The 27,685-nt window shown below is 34.8% G+C and overlaps 1 protein-coding gene across 1 annotated transcript; it reads right to left on the bottom strand.

Moving 5' to 3' along the window:
• Positions 1 to 3,193: 3,193 nt before the first annotated feature.
• Positions 3,194 to 27,379, bottom strand: LOC133069881 (gastric triacylglycerol lipase-like). The gene is made up of 6 exons (XM_061161337.1): positions 27,293 to 27,379; positions 26,968 to 27,086; positions 25,512 to 25,709; positions 23,515 to 23,624; positions 21,586 to 21,722; positions 3,194 to 3,289 (listed from the first exon to the last, which is right to left on the bottom strand). Exons 1-6 carry the CDS (start codon positions 27,377 to 27,379, stop codon positions 3,194 to 3,196), a joined length of 747 nt encoding a protein of 248 aa, XP_061017320.1.
• Between the last annotated feature and the right edge of the window lie 306 nt (positions 27,380 to 27,685).

The following is a 27,685-nucleotide window of genomic DNA, read 5'->3' as shown; positions in this document are numbered from 1 at the left end:
AAACACTAAAATTTACATATGTATATCACATAATTGCATATGTAATTACACATGAAATATGTCTATGTAAAATAAGTAAAATAATTGCATGTGAAATTTACATGTGTAAATCTTAAATATAAGATTTAAATCAGGAGTTAAGATTTAAATTAAGAAATTTCATGATTTAAATCAGGAACGTGTCAGTAGGGATTTTTTTAAAAAATTACTTACTTACATAGACTGATTATATGTAAACAAATCAAAGATAGTGATAGATCTTTAAGATGGCGTATTATGCTTAATAGATCAGAGAAAATTATCTGAACTATTAGAATACTCCTCTTAATTCAGTTCTTAAGTGTATAACAAAGTATGTTTGAAGGAATTTTTTAGAGCGGTGTTTCTAAAGAGGAGTGATTGTGACATTTAATTGAAAACCCTTGGCTTCTAAAAGTTTTAAAATTTGAAACAGCTTTCTCATCTTACATTTCTTTCAGATCTGGGACCTCAGCAGTGTTTGAAGAATGTGTGAAAGGCCAATTTATGGTGTAGAATATAATTCCTAAATGGATTTTTCATGAATAAATGTCAATTTTGGAATACTTCTGTGGCCAGTTACTGGGTGCAAACCCATATTTGATCTACAAAATTTGTGGATACTTCAGGTATGGATTCAGTGAAGGATAAATAATATACAAATATTTATTGAGTAGATGCCAGTGGACTAGGTTACACAGTAAGACAGCCTCAGGGTTCAGAACTGCAAGAGATTAAAAATTATCTATAGAGATAATTATCTATCTATTCGTCAAGATCATAACAAAGGATGAAATCGCCTAGACACAAAGCAGAGTGGGGACATGTCAAGGACTCAGTATAGAGAGATGGGCAATTAGAATACACGAGAGTAGATAGAGCACAAAAGAACCAGAATAGGAGAGTGTAACCTGGGTTTTAGGGCAGCAGGTGTAGAAGGGAAATGATAACAAACAGCCATAAATGTAAGAGATGAGAACTGAAAATCCGTTGATGAACTTGCTGAGCAGGGTTAGTAATATGATACAGGAACCACTTCAATTAAAAGATAGTTGGTTGAGGACTTCCCCAGTTAACTGCTTAAGACTTCACCTTCCAATTCAGGGGGTGCAAGTTTGATCCTTGGTGGGGTAGCCAAGATCCCACACAACTTGTAGTCAAGAAACCAAAACATATATAAAAAGAAACTCAGAAGCAATATTGTAACAAATTTAATGAAGCATTAAAGATGGTCCACATTAAAAAAAAAAGTTTTTGTGAAAAATGTAGGTGGTTGGTAAATACAGAAATTGAGCATAAACTATTGAGCTAAATTCAACATTAAAGGAAATGACAAAAACTAAAGCAGAAGAGGAGTTACAGAACGTAGCAAAACGGGGTAGTCTTTGATTTAAGTAATTTAAGACCCACTGTTGACATCAGGGAGGTGTGACACAGGGATCCATGTTGAAAAAGCCCATCTTTGATCTAATACTTTACTATTATCATATCAAAATACTTAGTAATTTTAGAAAAAGGGACCTTGCATTATCATTTTGCTCCTTGGGCTCAAAATTCATGGTCTCCTTGAATTAAGTCACCAGTCCTGTGAAAACCTGAGTATATGTGTTGAGAAGAAGAAGCCCTAAATTATGGTAGTACCTTCAGGATATGTTCCCAATTCTACCAATCACTATATATTGAGTATATAATGTAGGATAGATACTTTTACAATCAGTATTGAGTTGCATCACACAATGTGATCCTTTGAGGGTATCTGCATATTTCCTGTGAGGATCAATAAAAATTACGACTCTATCTAGGATTTTGGAAAGGCTTTTGATACCTGAGTCAGTGGCAATGACGATCAACCTGAATTTTTGTGGCAGTGCTTTCCAGTCCTTTGAAACTGATATTATAAACCATCTATTTTTTTTTTTTCTGCTTCTTTTGTGGGATATTTTGCGGAATGTTCTAAACCTTGATAACTCTACTGTTTGCAATCACCATGTTTTGCTCTCTTCTTTTTCTAGGACTTTTCAACAGAACTTTATGTAATAAGAAAGTATCTATCCATGCTTTCCAATATGGTACCCAGTAGCCACATATAACCATTGAGGACTTTAAATGCAGCTAGGGAGACTGAGAAACTGAAATTTTAATATAATTGAATAAACTTTGATTTAAATTTAAATAACTACATGAGGCTGTTAGACATCTAATTTACTGGACAGCTCTCTGACAAATACATGAAAGAGGCCAAAGTATTTTGGGAAGTCACATTAGTCTTGGACTATCAATACATCTGGATTGACTAAATCCTACTGCATCATATGTTAATGTCTTAGATTCTTTTACATCAATTTATGACTGAAAAAGAATGGAAACAGGAGTAAATAAAACATCTTTTGGGCTTTTGACACTTTATATTAATTACCAATTAGCAAACTTTTCTCTGGAACTACTGTCCTAGGGCAAGCATTATCCATAATAAAAAATGATGCTTAAAAAATTTCCTCTTACTAATATATTCAGTTTCTTCGAAATAGTTCCTGGTTCATATAGCTGGTGCGACAGGATAAGACTTGGTTTAGTGGAATTACAGCCAAGAGGACTAACTGAAAAAGTTCCCATTTGGTTTCTTGGTCAAAACGTATGAAAGGCATCTTTAGGATCCCTTTTCCAGGCACCATGTTCTCTTTCTCACCCCCAACCAAAAAGTCTATCATAAAACTTAGTTTCTTCCTGCATGAATATTTCAAGGCTTTTTTTTTATTGCTAGAAAGATGCATATTTGTGCTTCAAAGAGCTCTCTTCTTGTCTAAAATATAAAAATCACCATGGCTTGGAATGCATTCACAGATGAATAAAATATTTTAATAGTGCTCATACTTCATACAAGTACAAAAGGTTTAGCAAACTGATTCTGAGTAAAAATTATTAAGATCATTTTAAAAAGCAAACAAAAGAGACTAGCAAAAAAACCTTTGCATATAAAAAAGCAAGGAAGCTTTAGGTGAGATGGAAAATATGTGTAAAAGCGAAGAAAATTTCAGTGTCATTAAATTTCATTCATCATCATAATGATTTCAGCATAAACTTGATAATAAGCATCTAATCTGGCTACTAAATCGAAATGATTATCGTAGGGAATCTTCTTATGGTAAACGAATTTGGAGATTTGTAGTTCCAAATTCTAAACATCTATTGGGTTGGCCAAATTGTCCCGTCCACCACTCCACATTGCAGTTGAAACCTTCATGTTCCTCATATCATAAAATAGAGGAGTGGGCTAAAGGGAAATGAGAAATTGTAAGATTTATGTTAATAGCATATCAAACTAAAAATAGTAACTTGATTATTTTCTTCTCCCAAGAAACCAAAATGGTAATTATCCATGGAATCTCAACTATTTTCAGACAGAAATGGACTACTGTCCAAGTCTTTAAATTATAGTAACCAAATGATTTTCACAAACTAGAAACTCTGTGTACCTTAGGTTTTTATATATGAAATGGCGATATTAATAAATATATGGAAAATTTCATAAGGTTGTTTTGAGGTTCAAATAGCATGATATATACAAATTTTCTCTGTCATAAAAATTGTCATAAAAATTGATCTCTTATTGTTTTGAACCTATCATTATGTCTATTTATATCATTTTCCTGGGAAATGTAAAATATTGCAAAATCTTTTAAAAGCAAATGTTTTGTTAGATCATTAATTCTATTTTCATTTTTGTCTTGTCAATGGAGCCAATTGGTAAATTTTGAAAAAGTGAGCTTATCTGATTATAATGCAGATAATTTATAAATGGATTTCCCTAGTCATAAGCCTGAAATGTACCTTTGTGAATACTTTAAATAAAAATAAAATAATCTTCACTTTATAAGTAATTTTTTATTACTTACAATATCTTACAAAATTAATAGCACTAGAGACTACCGAGTCTTATTGCCTCATTTTATAATATGACTCATTGAGTCGGATTCAACATCCCTCATGCATAAGTCCAGTCCTCTTTCTACCACAATACTATGTGGTTCTGGGTTAATAATGGTTAAAACATTCTCAGATAACTAGAAAATGAAAAGATTGGCACAAATAACATAATTTTTTAAAAAATATTAAAAATTAAGTATATTTTGCACATATTTTAATAAAGTTTGAACTCTAGTAACTTATACTGTCTATTTACAAAGGACCTAGTAAACAGGAGAAAAATGTACTACAATTTTAAAGAAATAAGTGGATTTTTGTCAAGCTCTTAAAATGCAAATTTGTTAGGTCAACAAATTTGTATTATATTTAATTTGGTGGTACAAAATAAATTTCTGTCTGTAAATATTTATTCAGAAGCAAACATTTCAGGGAATTCCCTGGCAGTCCAGTTATTAGGAATACATGCTCCCAATATAGGGGCAAGATCCCTCATGCTGCATGGCACAGTAAAAAAAAAAAACCATAATTATAAAAAAAAAGAAGGAAATATTGCAGATTACTAAGATCCAGATTAATAAAGTCTTATAGTACAAACATAATGTGCGATAGGCTTCCCAGGTGGCACTAGTCATTAAAAAAAAAAACCCTAACCAATGTAGGAGACTAAGAGATGCAGGTTCAATCTCTAGATTGGGAGATTCCCTGGAAGAAGGCATGGCAACCCACTCCAATATTCTTGCCTGGAGAATCCCATGGATGGAGGAGCCTGGCAGGCTACAGTCCATAGGATCACAAAGAGTTGGACAAGACTGAAATATCAGTTATAAACACTGCTTTGTTGCTTTACAATTCAAGTGATTCAAAATTTATTTTCAAACAGATTAATTTAGTTTACATTTTCATTCATAATTGGTATGCAGAAAAATATTTTACCTTTATGTGGAATTTTCTGTTTATGAAAATACCTCCATGATACTCCGAGACAAAGAATTTTTGCAAAATAGTGAAAGATTTCTGTCGCAAAAGATTCTATTGGACTCATAATTGTAAGGACTAAGAAATGGGGCTTTTGCGGAACTCCAATTTTCAAGCCTAAATAGTTCAAAGATTATCTCTTCTGAAAAAAGGAGTGGCTAGGCAGTGGAAATATGCTAAACAGATGTCTGCAAACAAAATAATGACATGAGGCATCTCTTCTTGGGATGTGATATATGTTGCTTTGTTCATTATAAGTCAATGGAGTAAAATTTTCATGGCAATGAAGGTCCATGGAATCCAACAGTACCATTCATCTATGGATTTCAAGGGTGTGTGCCTTGGAATAAGATGCTCTTGTACCTTGTGTGCAGACAACAGTTTACACATTAGTAAATGGTATTAACAATGTGAGATTACTTTGTCTCCAATACTTCAGCCATTACACGATAGGCTTCTAGAGGGCTAAGAAAGAAAAGTTAGAATTTACACTCATATCTCAAAGGTTCCTAAAATTTCAATCTATCATCAAACTCTAGTGATTGCAGAAACTGATAGTAAAACTCAGCAATGGCCACAGGAGCAAAAAAGGTCAGTTTTCATTCCAGTCCCAAAGAAGGGCAATGCCAAAGAATGTTCAGACTACGGTGCAATTGCTCTCATTTCACATGCTAGCAAAATAATACTTAAAATCTTTCAAGCTAGGCTTCAACAGTATGTGAACCAAGAACTTTCAGATGTACAAGTTGGGTTTAGAAAAGGCAGAGGAACCAGAGATCAAATTGACAACATCCAATGGATCATAGAAAAAGCAAGAAAATTCCAGAAAAACATCTACTTCTGCTTCACTGACTACGCAAAAGCCTTTGACTGTGTGAATCACAACAAACAGTGGAAAATTCTTAAAGAGTTGGGAATATCAGACCACATTACCTGCCTCCTGAGAAAAAACTTGTATGTGGGGCAAAAAGCAGCAGTTAGAACTGGACATGGGACTAGTTCAAAATTGGGAAAAGAGTACATCAAAACTGTATATTGTCACCCTGCTTATTTAACGTCTATGCAGAGTACATCATGCAAAATACTGGGCTGGATGAATCACAGGCTGGAATCAAGACTGCCAGGAAGAATATCAACAACCTCAGAAATGCAGATGATACCACCCTAATGGTGGAAAGTGAAGAGGAACTAAAGAACCTCTTGATGAAAGTGAAAGAGGTGAGTGAAAAACCTGGCTTACAAACCAACATTCAACAAACTAAGATTGTGGCATCCAGTCCCATCAATTCATGGCAAATAGATGGGGGAAAAGTGGAAACGGTGGCAGATTTTATTTTCTTGGGCTCCAAAATCACAGCAGATGGTGACTGCAGCTATGAAATTAAGACACTTGCTCCTTGGAAGAAAAATTATGACTAACTTACATAGCATATTAAAAAGCAGAGATATCACTTTGCCTACTAAGGTCCATATAGTCAAAGCTATGGTCTTTCCAGTTCACGTACAGATGGACATGGGTGATTAAGAAGGCTGAGTGCAGAAGAATTGATGCTTTCAAACTGTGGTGTTGGAAAAGACTCTTGAGAATCCGTTGGACAGCAAAAAGATCAAAGCAGTCAGTCCTAAAGGAAACCAATCCTGAATATTCATTAGAAGGACTGATGCTGAAGCTCCAACACTTTGACTACCTGCTGTGAAGACTTGACTCATTGGAAAAGACCCTGATGCTAGGAAAGATTGAGGGCAGAAGGAGAAGGGGGTGACAGATGATGATATAGTTGGATGACATCATCAACTCAATGGATATGAGTTTGAGCAAGCTCTGGAAGATAGTGAAAGACAGGGAAGTCTGGTGTGCTGGCAGTCCATGAGATTACAAAGAGCTGGAAATGACTAAGTGACTGAACAATAACAAAAATACATTTTTACCAGTTTTCTGTTTTGAATAGAGAATAAAGCTATCACCTTTGAGGATAAAAGAAAAAATTCTACCTTTACCAGATTCCTCCATCCATTTCTGGGATTCCCTGGTAGCTCAGATTATAAAGAGTCTGCCTGCAGTGTGGGAGACCTGGGTTTGATCCCTAGGTCAGGAAGGACCCCTGGAGAAGGAAATGGCAACCCACTCCAGTATTCTTACCTGGAAAATCCCATGGACAGAGGAGCCTGGCAGGCTACAGTCCATGAGGTAGCAAAGAGTCGGACATGACTGAGTGACTTCACCCACTCATTCACTCCACCCACTCCCCACAGGTCAATAACTGTTCTTGGCATCAAAGGAATTTCCTTTTATCATCTCAAAAAGCAGTGTAATACCTTTGATACAAAACCAACTGAGAATCATTAAAACTTATCAAGTAAGAGGGATTTCAGACAAAAGAAGAGAAAAGGAGGCATACAGGGAGGGAGACAGAACAAGGGAATGAAGAAAAGAAGGGAGAAATGTTCAAGGAACTTGCTATTTATTATTGTTATCTGGTTAAAAATAGGTTATATACATAATTATTATTTTTAATGAGACTATTTTGCTAAAAACTCAAACTACTTCCTTTCTTTATGGGATAAAAATTTGGTTTCTCAGTAAAATACAGGATGCAAAATTAAATTTAGAATACTATGCTAGACATAGTTCTTTAAAATTCATTTATCTTAAATTTAACTGATGTCCTCTTTCCTATTTATGGAATCTTATTTCCTAAACCCTTAATAAAAGTCATTTGATTGAAATTTAAGTTCTACAGTAATTCTGGAGAAGGAGATAGCTACCCACGCCAGTATTCTTGCTTAGAGGATCCTGTGGACAGAGGAGACTGGCAGACTACAGTCCATAGGACTGTAGAGTTGGATACAACTGAGCGACTTTCACTATCACTACAGTAACTTATTCCAATCACCAAAATATTTTTTCTTACTCCACCACATCACAGAATCATGGTTTTCAATCCTTATAATTTTTAATAAATATTAGAAGCACCACAAATACTGAGTGATAAAATTTCAAAAGTTGTAGTTGAATAATGTGAAACAGATTTTGAAATTAAATTCCTGCTGGATTCTGTGTCAAGTAGACATCAAGGAGACTCTAGAAGAAAGAAAAACAACATATGCATTTGTCAATAATTAGTTTCTTTCCAAGAATCTTTCAAAATAGTAAAATTGTGTTACTTCTGTGACTCAGATTCCTCCTCAGTAAGTTTAGAAGAAAGCATATAATTTTATCTAACACCAGAGGAATCTGTCTCTTTGTCTTATATGACAATGTTTGATTAAATTTTTCCATAGAAAGAATATGAGACTGAATAACCAGTGCCCAGATAAATTACAATAGATTTATTAAAATGAAACAGAGGAAAATAAATTAAAATTTCTTCACATATGATGCTCAGATATATATTCACATATGATGTCAAGGCTTATATTTGAATTTACTACATAGTCATATTGATTACTTCATCTCAGAAATACTGAACATTAAAAATTATTTGCAAAATACATCCTGGATTATAATAATTTATTTGTATTAAACAGGTTAGGATATAGATATATTGGGTAAGGCAATTGTCCCTGGGTCTTAAATTTTGCCTATTAAGGTACATCACCACAAGGACACCATCAAAAAACTTTTTACTTTAAATCATGAATGACACCTACCTCATTTAAATTTTGGGGATCATATCCATATATCAGTGTAAGTAAATTATTACAAATTGTACCAAGCACCTTACAGTTGCACACTTTTTGACCAATGATTTTATTGATATATGTATTGGGCAAAAATTTCTTTTTCACCAAACAGATATGAAAATGACATATTTGAAACACTACTTTTGTTATAAAAAATTTTTGTGTCCAATATAAATCAAGAAAGATAGGAGAAATAAAAGATACAAAATTGCAATGTATTTCTGAATGGGAGAATGAGTTAGTTCACTGTGTTAGTCTACAAATTACATAAAAAGAGTTGCCTAATAAAATAGAATATGTTAGAAATTTTTCTGTTAATTAAATAGAATAAACACTTTGGCAAGTAATGGACCTGATTTCACTTCAGAAAAAGACAATAGAATTTACCTTCATAGAGACAATGAAAGTAAAAATTTAAGATTTTTTTGGTATGTGTGACATAAAAAGGAAATATCTGCACTTAAAAGACATACAAAGGTAAGCAGGTAAATTTTGCTCATATTAAGATATGTCCATTGTAAGAAAAAAATAGCAAAATGGGATTTACAAACGGAATTTTTAAAAAGAGAAAATAAATTTCAAGAGATACAGTAGCACAGGAGAAAAAATAAGCTAGAAAAAGTAATAATATTCTAAAAGATGTGATAATAAAATATCAAGTATACACTGAAAAAATTTAAAAATTTAATGATAGAAAAACATATTTTTTCCAAAATCTTTCAAAAAGAGGATAATAGAAGTATACTTAGCTAAATTAATGCATTAAAAACAAAGGATATTAGATAGAAATTTATTTTTAGATGGTAATCTAATTCTATCTCAGACATAGAGATTGAAAGAGAGGAAGATATAAAATTTGTGGATAAAAATGAAAAAAAGGTCATTAAAAAGTAAAGCACAAAATCATATTTAATGTATGATTCCATTTACCTGAATTTCTAAAAATGTTAAATAAATCCTTAGTGTCAGAAAGCAAAATTACTATATTTGAGGTTACTTTAAGGAGTGAGAGAATAGCAAACCTCAAAGGGACAAATGGAAATTATCCAGGATGATGAAAATATGATACAGCTATATTTTGTGTTTATATAGAATTACACACTTATTAGACTTCTTGGAAAACATATTTAGAATGTGTGCATTAAGTTGTAGGTAAATCATACCCACACTAATTAATTTGAAATTTTTTTAAAGTTACAAATATGGCAAACATAAACTTTAAAGGAGCATCGTACAAAATAGATGTTAGAAAGAAAAACCTACAGAACAAAGATACAACCCATGGCTCTTAAGAGAAGGTATTTTGTATGCATTTTCTATGAAAGAGGTAAAGCTAAAGTATGAGTGAAATCAATTCCACAGAAAAGGGTTTCATCTAGAGTACATCTGGGTTATATGTAAAGCAAATGAAAATTACTACAAATATGGGGATTTAAAGCAACACAAATAATTAGATTTTTTTTGAAATATTTGTAACATGGGCTGGGAATATTCATTGGATCATGAGAAAGCAAGGGAGTTCCAGGAAAACATCTTCTTCTGCTCCATTGACTACATTAAAGCCTTTAGCTGTGTGGATCACAATGAGCTGTGGAAAATTCTTAAAGAGATGGGAGTACCAGACCACCTTACCTGCTTCCTGAGAAATGTAGGTCAAGAAGCAACAGTTAGAACTGGATATGGAACGAAGGACAGGTTCAAAACTGGGAAAGGAACACATCAGAGCCGTGTATTATCACCCTGCTTATTTAACTTCTATGCAGAGTACACACGTGACATGCTGGGCTGCATGAATCATAGCTGGAATCAACCAGCCCAGAAATATCAACAAACCCAGAAATACAGATGATACCACTCAAAGGGCAGAAAAGGAAGAGGAACCAAAGAGCCTCTTGATGAGAGTGAGGGAGAAGAGTCAAAAAGCTGCCTGAAAACTCAACATTCAAAAAACTAAGATTATGGCGTTCAGTCCCATCACTTCATGGCAAATAGATGGGGGAAAATTAGAAGCAGTGATAATTTTTTTTCCCTTGGGCTCCAAAATCTCTGTGGACGGTAACTGTAGCCATGAAATTAAAAGACATTTGCTCCTTGGAAAGAAAGCTCTGACAAACCTAGACAGCATATTAAAAAGCAGACATCACTTTGCTGACAAAGGTCCATATAGTCAAAGTTATTGGTTTTCCAGTAGTCATGTACAGATGTGAGAGTTGAACCATAAAGACAGCTGAGTGCTAAAGAATTGATGCTTTCAAACTGTGATGCTGGAGAAGACTCCTGAGAGTCCCTTGGACTGCAAGGAGATCAAACCAGTCAATTCTAAAGGACTTCAGTCCTGAATATTCATCGGAAGGACTGTTGCTGAAGCTGAAGCTCCAATACTTTTGCCACTTGATGTGAAGAGCTGACTCATTGGAAAAACCCTGATGCTGAAAAAGACTGAAGGCAAAAGAGAACAAGGTAGCAGAGGATGAGATGTTTAGATAGCATCACTGACTCAGTGGACATGAATTTGAGCAAACTCTGGCAGATACTGAAGAACAGGGAAGGCTGGCATGCTGCAGTCCATGGGTTCACAAATTGTTAGACACAATTTAGCGACTGAACAACAACATAAAACTAGATTAAACGTTCTAATCAAAATACAGAGATTAGTAGAAGTGATTGAAATAAAAATCATAATCCCACTACAGATACAATTCAAACCTTATAGAAAACCCATCTGAAATTTTTGAAGAAATTTGTAAGCTGGTCCTAAAATTCATATGGAAATGCAAGGTACTCAATGTAATAAAATCAATCTTGAAAAAGAAGTAAAAATTTGGAGGACTCAATAGTTTTGATTTCAAACTTATTACAAAGGTAAAGTAATCAAGATAGAGTGGTTTCAGCATAAAGATAGAAATATATAGGTAAATGATACAGCATTAAGTGTTCAGAAGTAAATTTATACATCTATGGTTAAATGATTATCAATAAAGTTGCAAAGCAATTAAATATGGAAAGAATAGTCTTTGGAAAAACAAATGGAGCTGTGACAATTGATGTCTATATCAAAAGGTATATATGGCCTCTTTCCTCATACCATATATAAAAATTGATTTAAAATGTATCATCAGTTCAGTTCAGTCGCTCAGACATATCCAACTCTTTGCACTCCATGAAACACAGCAGACCAGGCCTCCCTGTCCATCACCAACTTCCAGGGTTTACTCAAACTCATGTACATTTAATCGGTGATGCCATCCAACCGTCTCATCCTCTGTCGTCCCCTTCTCCTCCTGCCTTCAATCTTTCCCAGCATTAGGGCCTTTTCAAATGAGTCAGCTCTTTGCACCAGGTGGCCAAAGTATTGGAGTTTCAGCTTCAGCATCAGTCCAATGAACACTCAGGGCTGATTTCCTTTAGGATGTACTGGTTGGATCTCCTTGCAGTCCAAGAGACTTTCAAGAATCTTCTCCAACACCACAGTTCAAAAGCATCAATTCTCCAGTGCTCAGTCTTCTTTACAGTCCAACTCTCACATCCATACTTGACTACTGGAAAAATCATAGCCTTGACTAGATGGACCTTTGTTGGCAAAGTAATGTCTCTGCTTTTTAATATGCTGTCTAGGTTGGTCATTACTTTCCTTCCAAGGAATTCAGTTCAGTTTAGTTGCTCAGTCGTGTCTTACTCTTTGCAACCCCATGGACTGCTGCACGCCAGGCCTCCCTGTCCATCACCAGTTTCCGGAGTTTACCCAAACTCATGTCCATTGAGTCAGTGATGCCATCCAACCATCTCATCCTCTGTTGTCCCCTTCTCCTCCTGTCCTCAATCTTTCCCAGCATCAGGGTCTTTTCCAGTGAGTCAGCTCTTCGCATCAGGTGGCCAAAGTATTGGAGTTTCAGCTTCAACATCAGTCCTTCCAATGAACATCCAGGACTGATCTCCTTTAGGATGGACTGGTTGCATCTCCTTGCTCTCCAAGGGACTCTCAAGAGTCCCCTCCAACACCACAGTTCAAAAGCATCAATTCTTTAGCACTCAGCTTTCTTTACAGTCCAACTCTCACATCCATACATGACTACTGGAAAAACCACTGCCTTGACTAGATGGACATTTGTTGGCAAAGGAGTAAGCGTCTTTTAATTTCATGGCTGCAGTTACCATCTGCAGTGATTTTGGAGCACCCCCCCCCCCCCAAATAAAGTCTGCCACTGTTTCCCCATTTACTTGCATGAAGTGATGGGACCAGATGCCATGATCTTAGTTTTCTGAATGTTGAGTTTTAAGCCAACTTTTTCACTCTCCTCTTTCACTTTCATCAACAGGCTCTTTAGTTCTTCTTCACTTTCGGCCACAAGGATGGTGTCTTCTGTATACCTGAGGCTATTTCTATTTCTCCCGACAATCTTGATTCCCAACTTGTGCTGCATCCAGTTCAGCATTTCTCATGATGTACTCTGAATATAAGTTAAATAAGCAGGGTGACAGTATACAGCTTTGACATACTTCTTTTCCTATTTGGAACCAGTCTGTTGTTCCATGTCCAGTTCTAACTGTTGCTTCCTGACCTGCATTCAGATTTCTCAAGAAGCAGGTCAAGTGTTCTGGTATTCCTATCTCTTTCAGAATTTTCCACAGTTTCTTGTGATCCACACAGTCAAAGACTTTAGCATAGTCAATAAAGCAGAAATGTATCTTAGGACTAATATAAGAAGTAAACTTTAAAACTTTTAGAAGAAAGAGCTGGAGGATATCTTGTTTTGGTTTAGGCAGTGATTTATTAGTTATAACACCAAGGTCACAAGGTACAGGAAAAAGATAAAATGGACTTCACCAAAATTGAAACTTTCATGCTTCCAAGGACGTCATTAAGATAGTGAAAAGACAATGCATAGAAGAAGAGAAAATACTTGCAAGCTATATACCTAATTAGAGATTTGTATTCAGAATGTATAAAGAACTTAGAACTCAACAAAAAATAAAGAACCCAGTAAACAAATAGGCAAAGAACTGAATAGGTATTACTCCAACAAAGAAAAACAGATGGCTGATAGGCACCTGAGAGAATGCTTAATATCATTATTCATTAAGGAAAGGCAAGGCTGGTCCGAGTGCAGTGGTGTTTACAATTAATTGATCACAGCTAGTTACAGATTTCTTTGTTCCTTCTCCACTCCCACTGCTTCACTTGACTAGCCTAAAACAAACAAACAAACAAAAATGCAATGATATACCTCGATGGCTCAGAGTAAAAGACAAACAATAACAAATGCTGACCAGGAGGTAGAATGCCCATACTCTGCTTGTTGTTGTTGTCCAGTTGCTAAGTTGGGTCTGACTCTTTGTGATGAACTCCAGCACACCAAGCTTCCCTGACCTTCACTATCTCCTGGAGTTTACTTAAAATCATCCTCATTGAATCAATGTCGCCATCCAACCATCTCATCCTCTGTCACCATCTTCTCCTCCTGCCCTCAATCTTTCCCAGCTTCAGAGTCTTTTCCAAACACTCTGTTAGTGGGAAAAAATGGTGTAGCCACTTTGGAAAAAACTTAGAAATGTCTTAAAAAAATATTAAACAGAGTTATCATATGACCCACATTCTATTCCCAAGTATATACTTAACAGAAATGAAAACATTATGTCCACATTAAAACTTGTAAACAGATGTGCATATCAACATTACTCATAATACGTATATATATATAACCTAGAAACACTACCAGTGTGTACTAATGGATGGATAAATGAATATACAAAGTGTGGTATATCCATACAATGGAATATTACTCTGCCATATAAAGGAGCAAAGTACTGAAACATTCTACAGCAAAGATGAACTTTGAGTGAACATGAGGAATTTATGCTAAGTAAAAGAAACCATATACAAAAGACCAGGTATTGTATGGTTTTCTTTATATGAAATATCTATGTAGAGAAGACAAATCCATGGAGATAGAATGTCAATTATTTGTCACCAGGTGCCAGAGCAGGGAGGCAATAGGGTGTTCATTTTTGAGACTATGATTATGTCCTGGAACCAGATAATAGTCACAGTAGAAACAAAAAGCTGTTGAACAAGAGATTTAAAACACTGAATATCAGTCAGTACAGTGATCCCTGAAAAAAGTAAGAGGCAAATCTAATTGAGCCCCACAGTTGCTCATCTGCTGCCTGAAGAGAGTTCTCAGGCTGCAGTATAGAAACCCAGGAAAACCTGCATAAACTACCCAAATCATGGGATAATGTTGAGATTTTGGAGAAGGTCAATGTATCTAAAGAACCCATGTTAAAAATGGGAGCGAAAGAGAGAAAAAAAGTGATCAGAGAGACCTACAAAAGTTTCATATGAATTCATTTAGTTAGAATGAAACCACCTGTAATTGAGCAAACTTACTCAAGGCCAGGGAATGATCCACTTGACAGAGCTAGCAATTACAATCCATGAGGTTAGAAGGTCTGAAATCGTGCCTGTACCCACCAATCAGATTTGAAAATCTAATAATAACCATTATTAGAGTAATCTGAAGGTAACTGATTCAGAGGAAGGAAAAATTAGACCTAAACTAAAACTAAAGGCTTTTCTGACTTCCACTAACAAAACAAAGAACAAGACTCAAAATGATCAATTTGTAACCAGGTTAAATTAACTTCACTCTAAAAGAATAGTTTATACTATTACCAGGAATACAGGATCATCCAACAAGAAAAATGTCACAAAGACTGACAATTAATTAAAAATTATCAATAACACAAAGAAGAAGGAATAGGTCCATATAAGCAGAAGAATGAATCAACATAAAAATGCACATGATATAATTAGGAAACAAAAATATTATTTTAACTACATTTCATATGTCTAAGACAATGGAGGAAAAAATTAGCATGTTAAGTAGAAATATACTTTTAAATTTCACTTTTAAAACTATATACCCACAAATCCAAAAAACGTAATTAATTCCAAACATAAGAATCATAAAAAAATACACCAAAGCACATAATTTTAAAAACTGCTTAAATCTTTGAAAGAAAAAAAAAAATCTAAAGTAGGCAGAAAAACAGACATTACATGTAAAGCAAAAACTGTAAACATAAAGGACTTCTTGCTGGAAACAATGAAAGCCAAAACATGGAACAACATTTTTAAAGTACCAATGAAAAATAAAATACTATAAACCTAAAATTCTATGCCCAGTGAAAATGTATTTTGGAAACACAAGCAAAATAAAGATATTCATAAATAAACTACCTGATATAATTAATCATCAACAATATAAGAAATTTTAAAAAGTGTCCAATAATCCAAAGAAAAAATGATGTCAGATAAAAATCTGGATCTGCAGTGACATGAACAGTACAAGACATAGTACTATACAGGAAAATATAAAACATGACTTGTGTTTTTAATGAAAAATAATTTAAGCATAAATTACTATTCAAAGAATAATAGCAATGTATTTTTGTTTAGGTAGTATATACCAACATAAAAAGTGTGACAAAAATAGCAGAAATGCTGGGAGAGGAGCAAATGAAAGCTGAATGTTTAAAGTTATTATACTATGTGCTAAGTAATAAATATTACTTTATTAGCATAGATTGTGCTAACTTAAAGAAATATACTATAAAACCCTGAAAAAAACATGAGAGAACAAAACAAAATAAAATGATAAATTTAAAAAGTCAGTGATGGAGACAAAATGAACCCATAAAATATACAAAATTAATCCAAAATAAGGCTAAAGAAAGGGAACAAAAAAAGACTGGACAAACACAAATATCAAGATTTAAACCTAACTATACTAATTATCATATTAAATGTAAGTGGTCTAAACACCATGATTAAAAGACAGGGACTGTTATTTAGGGTTAAATGCAAGGTCCGACTCTATGCTTCCTAATAGAAATCCATGTTACATGTAAAGTCAAACAGGTTGAGAAAAAGGATGGAAAAATATAATAATATTAATATATTATGAATAGTATTAACATTAATCAAATAGATTAATAATAAAGTAACCATAATAATATTAATCAAATAGGAACTTAGAATGGCTATGTTAATATTAGACAAAGTCAATTTTAGAGCAAAGAATGCCAACAAAGATAAAATGAATTATTTAATGACAAGATCCCTTCATCAAAAGAACATAAAAATCCTATATATTTATGTAACTAAGAAAGCTTCAAAATGCATGAAGCAAAAACTGATAGGAGAAACAGGCAAATCTATAATTATAGTAGGAGACTTCAGTACTCTTCTTTCAATAATTTACAGAAAAAAACACTTGACCAACATGATCTAACTGACGTTTAAAGGACACTGTACTCAATGGCAGTAGAAGCACATTCCATGCACGTTCTTCTCAATGCATACGAAACATTTATCAAGATGGACCATACTTAGCACTGTAAAACAAGTCAATGATCAACATGATCTAACTGACGTTTAAAGGACACTGTACTCAATGGCAGTAGAAGCACATTCCATGCACGTTCTTCTCAATGCATATGAAACATTTATCAAGATGGACCATACTTAGCACTGTAAAACAAGTCAGTGAATTTAAAAGTATTCAGATCAGGCAAGCTATATTCTCTGGACAAAACAGAATTAGATTATAAGTCAATAACAGAAATCTACCTGGAAAATGTCCATATATTTGGAAGTTGTATAATATATTTTTAGGTAGCAAAGAGTCCATTAAGATGTCAAAAAAAAAAAAAAAAGCCCCAGATATTTTAACTTGAATAAAAAATAAATTAGAAACATATTAAAAATGTTTGATATCTTTAAGGCACTACTTAGACAAAAATATATAAACATAAATGCTTAAATTAGAAAAGAAATTTCAAGAAGCAATTATCTAAGAAACTCAGGAAATAAAAGAAACTACTAATTCCAAATTTAGAAAAAGGAAATGATGAAGTTCAATTGAAAATCAATGAGCTATTAAAAAAAAAAAACACAGAACAAAAAATACCAGTAGAACCAAATGCTAGGGTTTCAAGAAGATTTATAAAATTAGTAAGTCTCTAGTCAGACTGATCAGGACAAAATGAGAGAGGCAAGAAATTATCAATAGCTGGAACAAGAAATGGGATATCACTACAGATTCTATAGATATTAAACAAGCAGTCAGAAAATATTATGTATAATTTTATGACAACAAATTCAATGACTTAGAAAATCAGCATATTGTTTGAAGAGAATGAACAGTATACTGTTCAAAAATAGATAACCTGAAGATTTCATTAAAGAAATTGAAATTCCAGGCCCAGATGGCTTTTTCAAATGAACTAGACCAAATATATTTAAAGATTGAATATCAAGTTTACATAATCCTTTCTAGAAAAGGACTATTTCCCAATTCATTTTATGAGGCCAATCATTACTTTGATACCAAAATTAGAAAAAGAGATTTACAAGAAAAGAAACTATAGCCAATAGGTCTTATGACTATAACTCCAGCAATATTCAACAGAATTTTTGCAAATTGAGGCCAGCAATATAAAAAGCATAATATATCAAGAAAAGTGAGATTTATCTCTGGAATGAAAATTAGTTTACCACTCAGAAAATCCCTTATTAAAAAAAAAAATCATGAAATCCTCTCGATAGGTGCAGTAAAATCATCAAACAATGCCCAACAAACATTCCTAATAGACATTCTCAACAATCTAGGACCAAAAGTTAACATCCTTAAGCTAATAAAGTGGATCTCTGAAAAACCCACATGTAATATCATGGAATAGTGAAAGGCTGAATGCTTTCCCTGTGAGCAGAGAAAATGATGTCTGCCTTTGCTATTTATATTCAACATTGTCCTGTAGCTTTTGGTCAGTGCAATAAGGCACACATACAAAATTAAGTTTAAAAAAGTACTGAAACTAAAAAATAAAGTAAAGGTGTCTTTATTTTTAGAAAACACGATCTTCTAAATAGAAAACCATAATTCTACAGAAAAGCAATTAGAACTAATATATGTTTAAAAAGGTGTAACATATATACCAATATATAAAAATCAACTTGTTCTATATATGTGTAACAGTCATAATTTAATTTTTGAACTCAAAAAATTGTTTAATAAATGAAGAGAGATACTGTTTTTATTTTTTTTTTCTTTTATTATTTGGAGGCTAATTACTTTATAATATTGTAGTGGTTTTTGCCATACATTGACATGAATCAGCCATGGATTTACATGTGTTCCCCATCCCGATCCCCACTCCCACCTCCCTCTCCATCCCATCCCTCTGGGTCTTCCCAGTGCACCAGCCCTGAGCACTTGTCTCATGCATCCAACCTGGGCTGATGATCTGTTTCACCCTTGATAATATACATGTTTTGGTGCTGTTCTCTCGAAACATCACACCCTTGCCTTCTCCCACAGAGTCCCAAAGTCTGTTCTGTACATGTGTGTCTCTTTTTCTGTTTTGCGTATAGGGTTATCGTTGCCATCTTTCTAAATTCCATATATATGCGTTAGTATACTGTATTGGTGTTTATCTTTCTGGCTTACTTCACTCTGTATAATGGGCTCCAGTTTCATCCACCTCATTAAAACTGATTCAAATGAATTCTTTTTAATGGCTGAGTAATATTCCATGGTGTATATGTACCATTGCTTCCCTATCCATTCGTCTGCTGATGGGCATCTAGGTTGCTTCCATGTCCTGGCTATTATAAACAGTGCTGTGAAGAACATTGGGGTACACGTGTCTCTTTCATTTCTGGTTTCCTCAGTGTGTATGCCTAGGAGTGGGATTGCTGGGTCATATGGTAGGTCTATTACCAGTTTTTTAAGGAATCTCCACACTGTTCTCCATAGCGGCTGTACTAGTTTGCATTCCCACCAGCAGTGTAAGTGGGTTCCCTTTTCTCCACACCCTCTCCAGCATTTATTGCTTGTAGACTTTTGGATAGCAGCCATCCCGACTGGTATAATGGTACCTCATTGTGGTTTTGATTTACATTTCTCTGATAATGAGTGATGTTGAGCATCTTTTCATGTGTTTGTTAGCCATCTGTATGTCTTCTTTGGAGAAATGTCTGTTTAGATCCTTGGCCCATTTTTTTATTGGGTCATTTATTTTTCTGGAATTGAGCTGCAGGAGCTGTTTGTATATTTTTGAGATTAATCCTTTGTCTGTTGCTTCACTTGCTATTATTTTCTCCCATTCTGAGGGCTGTCTTTTCACCTTGCTTATAGTTTCCTTTGTTGTGCAAAAGCTTTTAAGTTTCATTAGGTCCCATTTGTTTAGTTTTGCTTTTATTTCCAATATTCTGGGAGGTGGGTCCTAGAGGATCCTGCTGTGATTTATGTCCGAGAGTGTTTTGAGATACTGCTTTTATAAATTGGAAGATTCAAGACTTCAGCAAAGTTTTGCTTTGTTTGCTTAAGAGAAATTTGCAGCTAACTTTAAAGTTTAGTGCAAGAAGATATCACTGGAAAATAATTTTGAAACAGAAGAATAAATATGGAGAACTAACAGTTACTGTCTTTCCGAATTACCATAAAAATCTTCATAAAAATTAAATGTCTACCTACTCTACATAATAATATTAATTGGATGTTAGGAATAAGTTTAAGAAAGTAGTTGATTCTATTCAATGTTTTGCCTAAACCCAGTTTGATAATTAGCACTTTTTATATAAAAGGGGGTAAAACAAATTCATGGCAACATTACCTATTTTTTAACAGTACATAAATGCATAAAATTGGCTGAAAATAAAAATGATAAGCTAGTTAAAATTATAAGCTCTGAGGAGTGGAGATGGAATGCTATAAATATACACATGATAAGATACCCAATCATTAGTCAATAGGTCAATGCAAATTAAAGCCACAAGGAAGTGCAACAATTATAATGGTTAAAATTTTAACCCGAAAATATCAACTGATGGCAAAGATGCAGAGGAACTAGAACCATGACATTTTATTAGTGGTTCAAGATGGAATAGATACTCTGGAAAACTGATATTTTTCATCAAGGTAAACATCAACCAGGGCTTCCCTGGTGGCTCAGGTAAAAGAATCCACCTGCCAATGCAGAGACGCAAGAGACGTGGGTTCGATCCCTGGGTAGGGAAGATTCCCTGGAGAAGGAAATGGCAACCCACTCCAGTATTCTTGCCTGGTAAATCCCTTGGACAGAGGAACCTGGCGGGCTATGTCCATGGGGTCACAAAAGAGTCAGACACAACTAAGTGACTAAACAACAACAACAAGCATAATTGACCACGTAACTATTGTTATTATCATGAGCAATAGGATTTCCAATCATTCTATCTATCTCTCATTAGTATCTTTAAAAATTTGCTACCCTGATGCTGGAAAAGATTGAAGGCAGGAAAAGGTGATGACAGAGGACTAGATAGTTGGATGGCATCACCGACTCAATAGATGTGAGTCTGAGTAAGCTCCAGGAGGTGGTGAAAGACAGGGAAGTCTGGTGTGCTGCAGTCCATGGGGTTGCAAAGAGTTGCACGTGACTGAGCTATTAAATAGCAACAACACAATATTTCTACTCTAAATATATCATTAAAATAATGACTGCAAGTACAATATAGAGACCTTAGTGTAGGCAGGAACAAGATGATGGAAAACAGAAAGGAAGTTGAAAGGAGAAAAAAAATCAACCTATTAAAATTTCTGTGTGCAAAATTAAAAGAAGACCAAGATAGTAAACTTGAGAGAGAAAAACAGATTGTGGAATTTGTATAAGAAGAAACTGTATTAATAATGATTTCAAAAGATAAACAATGCATATAAGTAAAAAAGAAAAATATACTTAATAAACTGGGTAACGCAAGGCTGAGCACTATGTACAATGCAGCGTCAAGTTTAGGGGAGAGTTGCATTGCAATCAAGTCAGCAAGGGAAACAGAGCATTTTGATCCAGCAGGAGGCTATGTCAGTTTCATTTTTTAATGTTTTGTTCACATTCCCACATTTTGAAAACTATAAGCATGTGATATAACCAACCACAAACCTTGAATAATGTTGGTTCAATGGAAGCAAGACCACAAACTATAGTTATTATATATCTAAGAGTATTGACTGGAGCCAGTGCAAAATAGATTTTAATCTTTTCAGCCAGTTGTGGATTGGTTGCAAATGCTCCAAAACCTGAAAGTAAACAATAGACTAGTTTACTTGTATCTTGCTTCAAATTTCCATTGTTATTTGACTAGTTTACCTAAGATTATATAATAGAGCTGTTATCTTTTCATTAAACTGGTCTCTAGAGATTTTCTCTACAATTTACCTTGCACATTAACACCAGATTAATTTCTTGAAATTCAATTCTATTTGACTTTTTTGCAATCACTCTGAGTGGTTGCTGATTCCATCACTAACCTTCAGTGACCCCTGGTGTTTTATTTCGTTATTTAAAAATTTAGAAAATATAACCCATCCCTCATATCAAAAGATTGTTCCATCTGCTTCTGTCTCTACTGATAACCCTGAATCTGGTTAAATGTACTGAGGGCCTAGATCCATCCTCTACTGTTTTGGCCTCTTTTCCAAAAAGAAGGCTGAGCCATCTGTCTTTCAAAAGACCATCAACATTCAAGGTACAGTTTACCATTCTTTTTTTTTTTTTCTTCATAAAATCTTCCCTAATAACTGTGTTCAGAGGAAATGTTTCCTTCTACAGCCACATGATGCCTTTCAATGCCCCAGATGCCTTTGCCTTTGCAGGTCCCTTCCTACACACACACACACACACACACACACACCTGCACACACAAATCTATGTGAAACTATATTTTGTGACTGATATAAAGATGAATATAATCTGAAATGAATTATATTTCTTTATTCTTCTAATTTTTAAAAGAAATGAAACATTTTGAGGTGTCTCTAAAGTATCATGAACCTTAGGAGAGTAGCCTTTCATGCTTAATTGGCTATTTAACTCTCTTCTCTCTGCTATCCTCCTTCCTGTTCATCTGACTGACCAGAAGCCTGCTGGAAATATCATCCCTTTTGTAGCAGTTCTCCAATAGTGGTGATTTGCAACCCCCAAGGGACATTTGGCAAAATCTGGACACATTTTTTGTTCTTGCAACTCGTATGCAACTCGTATGCAACTCGTATACTAGAATTTGGTGGCTAGAGATTGGAGATACTACCAAACACCGCATTATGCACAGGACTGCTCACCCTCCACATCCCCTAAGCAAAATACCAGTAGTGACAAGGAAGACAAACTGCCTTCATAGATCGCAAGCTTGAGATTTCTTTAGCGTACAGTATACATTGCAAATGCCAGGCAACAAAGTACATTTCAAATAGTAGGTACACTGAATGTTGAAATGATGAATTAATTAATTTTTACATATCAGTTGAAAAGTTTGGAAGCATTTAGTCTTTATAGGATTTTCAGTATGCAAATTAATATGCCTCATACTACCCTAGAAAGATCCAGGCAAAGTGCAGACAAAACTCACTGGGCAGCAGAATGCCACTGCTCAAAGAAGTCATGCCAACCAAACTTCAGACTTCTGAAGAGTATCAACACATCAACTTTCTATTAAAAAAACACTATAAGGAAAATTTTTTTTTAAAAACACACATGCCAAGTCCTCAGTCTTAGAAATTCTAGCTACAGAGAGTCTCAGGTAACTCTCTGCATATACATCTTCTTTAATACATGTGGTATGACTAGAAAGATCATGTTAATAGATGATGATATCCATTTGGTTTATTCTAGAAAGACTATACAAGTATATTCCATAATAAAACAAGTATCATTGGCATTTAAATGTGTCCCTTTTTGGATTGTTTGTATGTTCTAAATAGTTATAGCTAATATATATGATTTCTAAAATTATTTTTGTTTTAAAAAATGTTTTCTTTGTTATCTTTAAAACAAAAATTATACCATAATCAGTTTTCATATTTCTTAACATACCTATAGTTGTTCCCAGGGAATAGCCTACATAGTACATTTGTTTTTGTCCTATTTTCTTCACAAAAAAATCAGTGGTGGCTGGAAGATCATATTTTATCATTTCATCATAACTTTATGAAACAAAAATGTATAAAACCTGTTTTAATTTTGTAAAACTTAAAAAAATTATGTTTTATAATAAAAATTTTAATTTTATATTGTAGCGTAGTTTATTAACAATACTGTATTAGTTTCAGGTATATAGCAAAATGATTCAGTTATACATATATATGTATCTATTCTTTTTCAGATTCTTTTCCTATTTAGCTACGATAGTATATTGAGCAGAATTCTCTGTGCTATTAGTAAATAAGAAACTTATCCTTTGTTTAATGGACTTAAGAAGGGTCATAAGACCTAGCACTAATTCCACACATCTTGTTTGTTACCAGGCCTTCCATGGTGGCTCAGATGGTAAAGAATCTGACTGCAGTGCATGGACAGAGGAGCCCACGGGGTCGCAAAGAGTTGGACACGATTGAGTGACTAACACTTTCACTTTCACATTTGTTACCTGCTAATATGTGAGTTTTTTATACAGTTCATGGGGTTCTCGTGGCAAGAATGTGTGTGTTAGTCACTCAGTCATGTCCAACCCTTTGTGACCCCATGGGCGGTAGCCTGCCAGGCTCCTCTGTCCATGGGATTTTCCAGGCAAGAATACTGTAGTCGTCTGCCATCCCCTCCTCCAACGGATCACGTTTTCGTGGAGGACAGGGAAGTCTGGTCTGCTGCAGTTCATGGTGTCAGAGAGAGTCAGACACAACTTAGTGACTGAGCAACAACAATACATTACCTAGAGCTTCCCAGGTGGCTCAGTGGAAAAGAATCTGCCTGCCAATGCAGGAGACGGTAGTTCAATCCTTGGGTCCGGAAGAGCCCCTGGAGAAAGACATTGTAACCCACTCCAGTATTCTTGCCTAGGAGATCCCACAGACAGAGAGCCTGGTGGGCTATAGTCCACGGGGTTGCAAAGAATCCGACATGACTTAGTGACTAAACAAACAAGCAAGCAATATGCTACCTGCTTCTAATCACCACTTCATTCTTAGTTCACAAAATTTCTTTGCAGTAAGTATATGACTACACACATTCTAGAGCTGAAGAAACAGAAAATGTGCCTGTGAGCATAGCCAGTAAGTGATGGACTAAATTTCAGAGTGCTCTTGCTCTAGATCTTAAGATATAAGATATTGCATTTTATGGTTTTCCCATAAGAGAAATATGAACAATATACTATTTCAAAATAGCAGACAAAAACTGCTGCTAGGGGTAAAGTGAAAGTAGAAAATCAAATTTTTTTTTTTTTTTGGCAATTGGTGACAGCAGATGCTTTACATTATTCTACTTTTCTGTTGTGAAAAGTAAGTAACCATGTACATGTTTAACTCTTGTCTTCTCCTCCCTCCTCCACTTTTTTTCCCCCTAAAAATAGCAGTAGTGATATACAAAGTAAAATGTAGTGGGTAGGTTGGTAACATGATTAATATTTGGTGGGCTTCCCTGGTGGATCAGATGGCAAAGAATCTGCCTGCAATGCAGGAACCCAGGTTTGATGCCTGGCTTGGGAAGATCCTCTGGAGAAGGGAATGGCTAGCCACTCCAGTATTCTTGCCTACAGAATTCCATGGACAGAGGAGCCTGATGGGCTACAGTCTATGGAGTCGCAAAGAGTCAGACACGACTGAGTGACTAACACTTTCATTTTCTTTCACTTTCAGTTTGAAGGAAGAAGAGGAAATAATGTCTCTTTGACATATTTTCATCTTAATTCTTAGCTCATTAATAATATAAAAAATCTAGAGCAGTTTTGTATATAAATCCTTAAAAATATTTTTGAGTTACATATTTTAAATGAAATACCTTCATTTCAGTTTTAGAAATTTATTTAAATATGATAATTTAAAAAACACATTTTAAAGTCAAAATAGAACAATACAGATCTTTTCCTTCCTTACCTGAAAGCCCAGAATTCATTGGACTCTGTTTTCAGGTATAAGTGTTTCTGGGACCACCTACTTCCCCTGCTGTTCCCCATCCGCACATCATACCCAGCATCTGCCAGAAGGAAGCCTGGGCTACGGTTGGGAAGATTGGAAATCCAGACACTGCCAGTTATAAACAGACCATATTGTAAATACACAACTGGGTTTTGGACTGAAAAGAAGCAAAGAAAATATCTTTAAACAAGGAAGTCTATTGGAAAGTACAACACAGGTTTTCAAAGCACCAGCTATCGTTAGGATTATTCGGTTTGTATGGCAAAGAAATGAGCTAACAATTTATTAAAGTTATTTTATATTAATAATAGAAATGCTATTCTCTAATTCTCAGTGCAAAAGAACAGCCATACCTATGGGGTCCTATGTCCTCTTTTTGCCAGACCTCCTTAAGTTAAATTTCATTAGTAAAAGTTTTTAATTTCTGGGATTTACAAGTTAACATTCTTTCTATGTGAAGAATTTACACTTCATGAAAAGTTGAAAGAAATATCCAGAAACGGGAATGTTTTGGGTCTTAAAAATTCATGTGCAGATTATTAAAGAAAAAAGTTACCCTCCTGAACTTAGAATAGCATTTGCTTATTCTGAGTACTTGAGATTCCCTGGTGGCTCAATAGTAAATAATCTGCCTGCCATGCAGGAGACACAGGACATGTGGGGTCAATCCCTGGGTCAGGAAGATAACCCTGGAGAGGGCATGGCAACCCATTCCAGTATTCTTGCCTGGAGAATTCTGTGGACAGAGGAGCCTGGATAACCTACAGTCCATGGGGTTGCAAAGAGTCAGACATGACTAAAGTGACTGAGCACCCACATTCTGAGAATTTAGGCAGAAAGTAAGACTGAACCAGATCTCTGCTGTTAGACCAGGAAGAGCAATGCTAATACACCCTTGGGTAAGTGAAGAATCCCAGAGAAAAATGTGGTTGAAAGTCCTGGGGCTTCTATTCAGGGACTCTGAATTTCCACCCAGTACACCAAACGAAATTTATTGGCCAGTGTGTGCTTCACCAGGTGGTGTTAGTGGTAAAGAACCCACCTGCCAATGCAAGAGACATACAAGGCACAGGTTCACTTTCTGGGTCAGGAAGATCCCCTGGAGGAGGGCATGGCAACCCACTCCAGTACTCTTCCCTGGAGAATCCCATGGACAGAGGAGCCTGGAGGGCTGCAGTCCACAGGATCACAAAGATTTGAACACGACTGAAGTGACTTAGCACACACATATGTGCTTCATTTTCGCATCATAAAGATCAATGTAAATTAAGTGTTAACAGACTGTCAACTTAATCTCAGTAATTCAAGCTCCATTTTTAACTAGTAACTTAATCTCATATTCTATGATTAGAATGACTGGAATGTATTTGACTTGGACTTGATGACTTTCCCTTTTCCCCTCACTCCAATTCTATCTAAATGATTAGCATCATTCTTCCCATGAGGAATCCGGTTGAGCTGAAGGATGTAGCCATCTGTAGTGATAACTTCATACTTTTCACTTGGGTGACCCCAGTAAGAAATTATCTCACTCTGAATGGAGAAAAAATAAGACAAGACATTTAGCTTCACAAGTTCACTTGGCCATTTTTATGACCCTTGAAGTCAAACTTATGGGTTGATATAACATATACTACGTAAGGAGAGCTTTCAGATTTTATAATAAAAGAAAATTTAAAAGAACAATTGAAAATAATAGTGCCAAAGATTTTTTTTTAATAATGATAAAAATAACTTACAATATTCATATTGGCTTCAGGATTAGTGGCTTTCTTTCCTGGTAAAGAAAATGCATTTCCAAACATGTGGATAAAACACATAGCCATCACATTTTGAATCTACCAAGGAAAAATTTATTAGCATGATGCAGTACATGTTTCACTGTAAAGTCATATTACTTACTGCCTGGCTATTTGCTTCACGGATATTCCATTTGTCACTTTATCTTCCGGTTCTACTGTGCCTTATCGCCACATCTATCATACAGTTTTTACACTTCTATTACTCTCATTATTTCTTCTCATTGTGTACATTATTCTATTTCCCCAAAGGTTGTTTCATATATTAACCTACTACTGAGGACTTTTTTACATAGCTACATTTTACTACCTGTTATGGGTTGAATTATGTTT

Source organism: Dama dama, chromosome 15, assembly GCF_033118175.1.
Source record: "Dama dama isolate Ldn47 chromosome 15, ASM3311817v1, whole genome shotgun sequence".
In the NCBI taxonomy this organism is placed as follows: Eukaryota; Metazoa; Chordata; class Mammalia; order Artiodactyla; family Cervidae; genus Dama; species Dama dama.
The sequence above is the reverse complement of the archived record's forward strand: the minus strand, read 5'-3'. Positions and strand labels throughout refer to the sequence as shown.

Coding starts and splice junctions, on each gene's coding strand:
- LOC133069881 (XM_061161337.1), bottom strand. CDS start 27,379: ATGGCTATGTGTTTTATCCACATGTTTGGAAATGCATTTTCTTTACCA. Junction 27,087..27,292: donor CTGAAGCCAATATGAATATT/GTAAGTTATTTT, acceptor TTCTCCATTCAG/AGTGAGATAATTTCTTACTG. Junction 25,710..26,967: donor AATGATGCTAATCATTTAGA/TAGAATTGGAGT, acceptor CTTCTTTTCAGT/CCAAAACCCAGTTGTGTATT.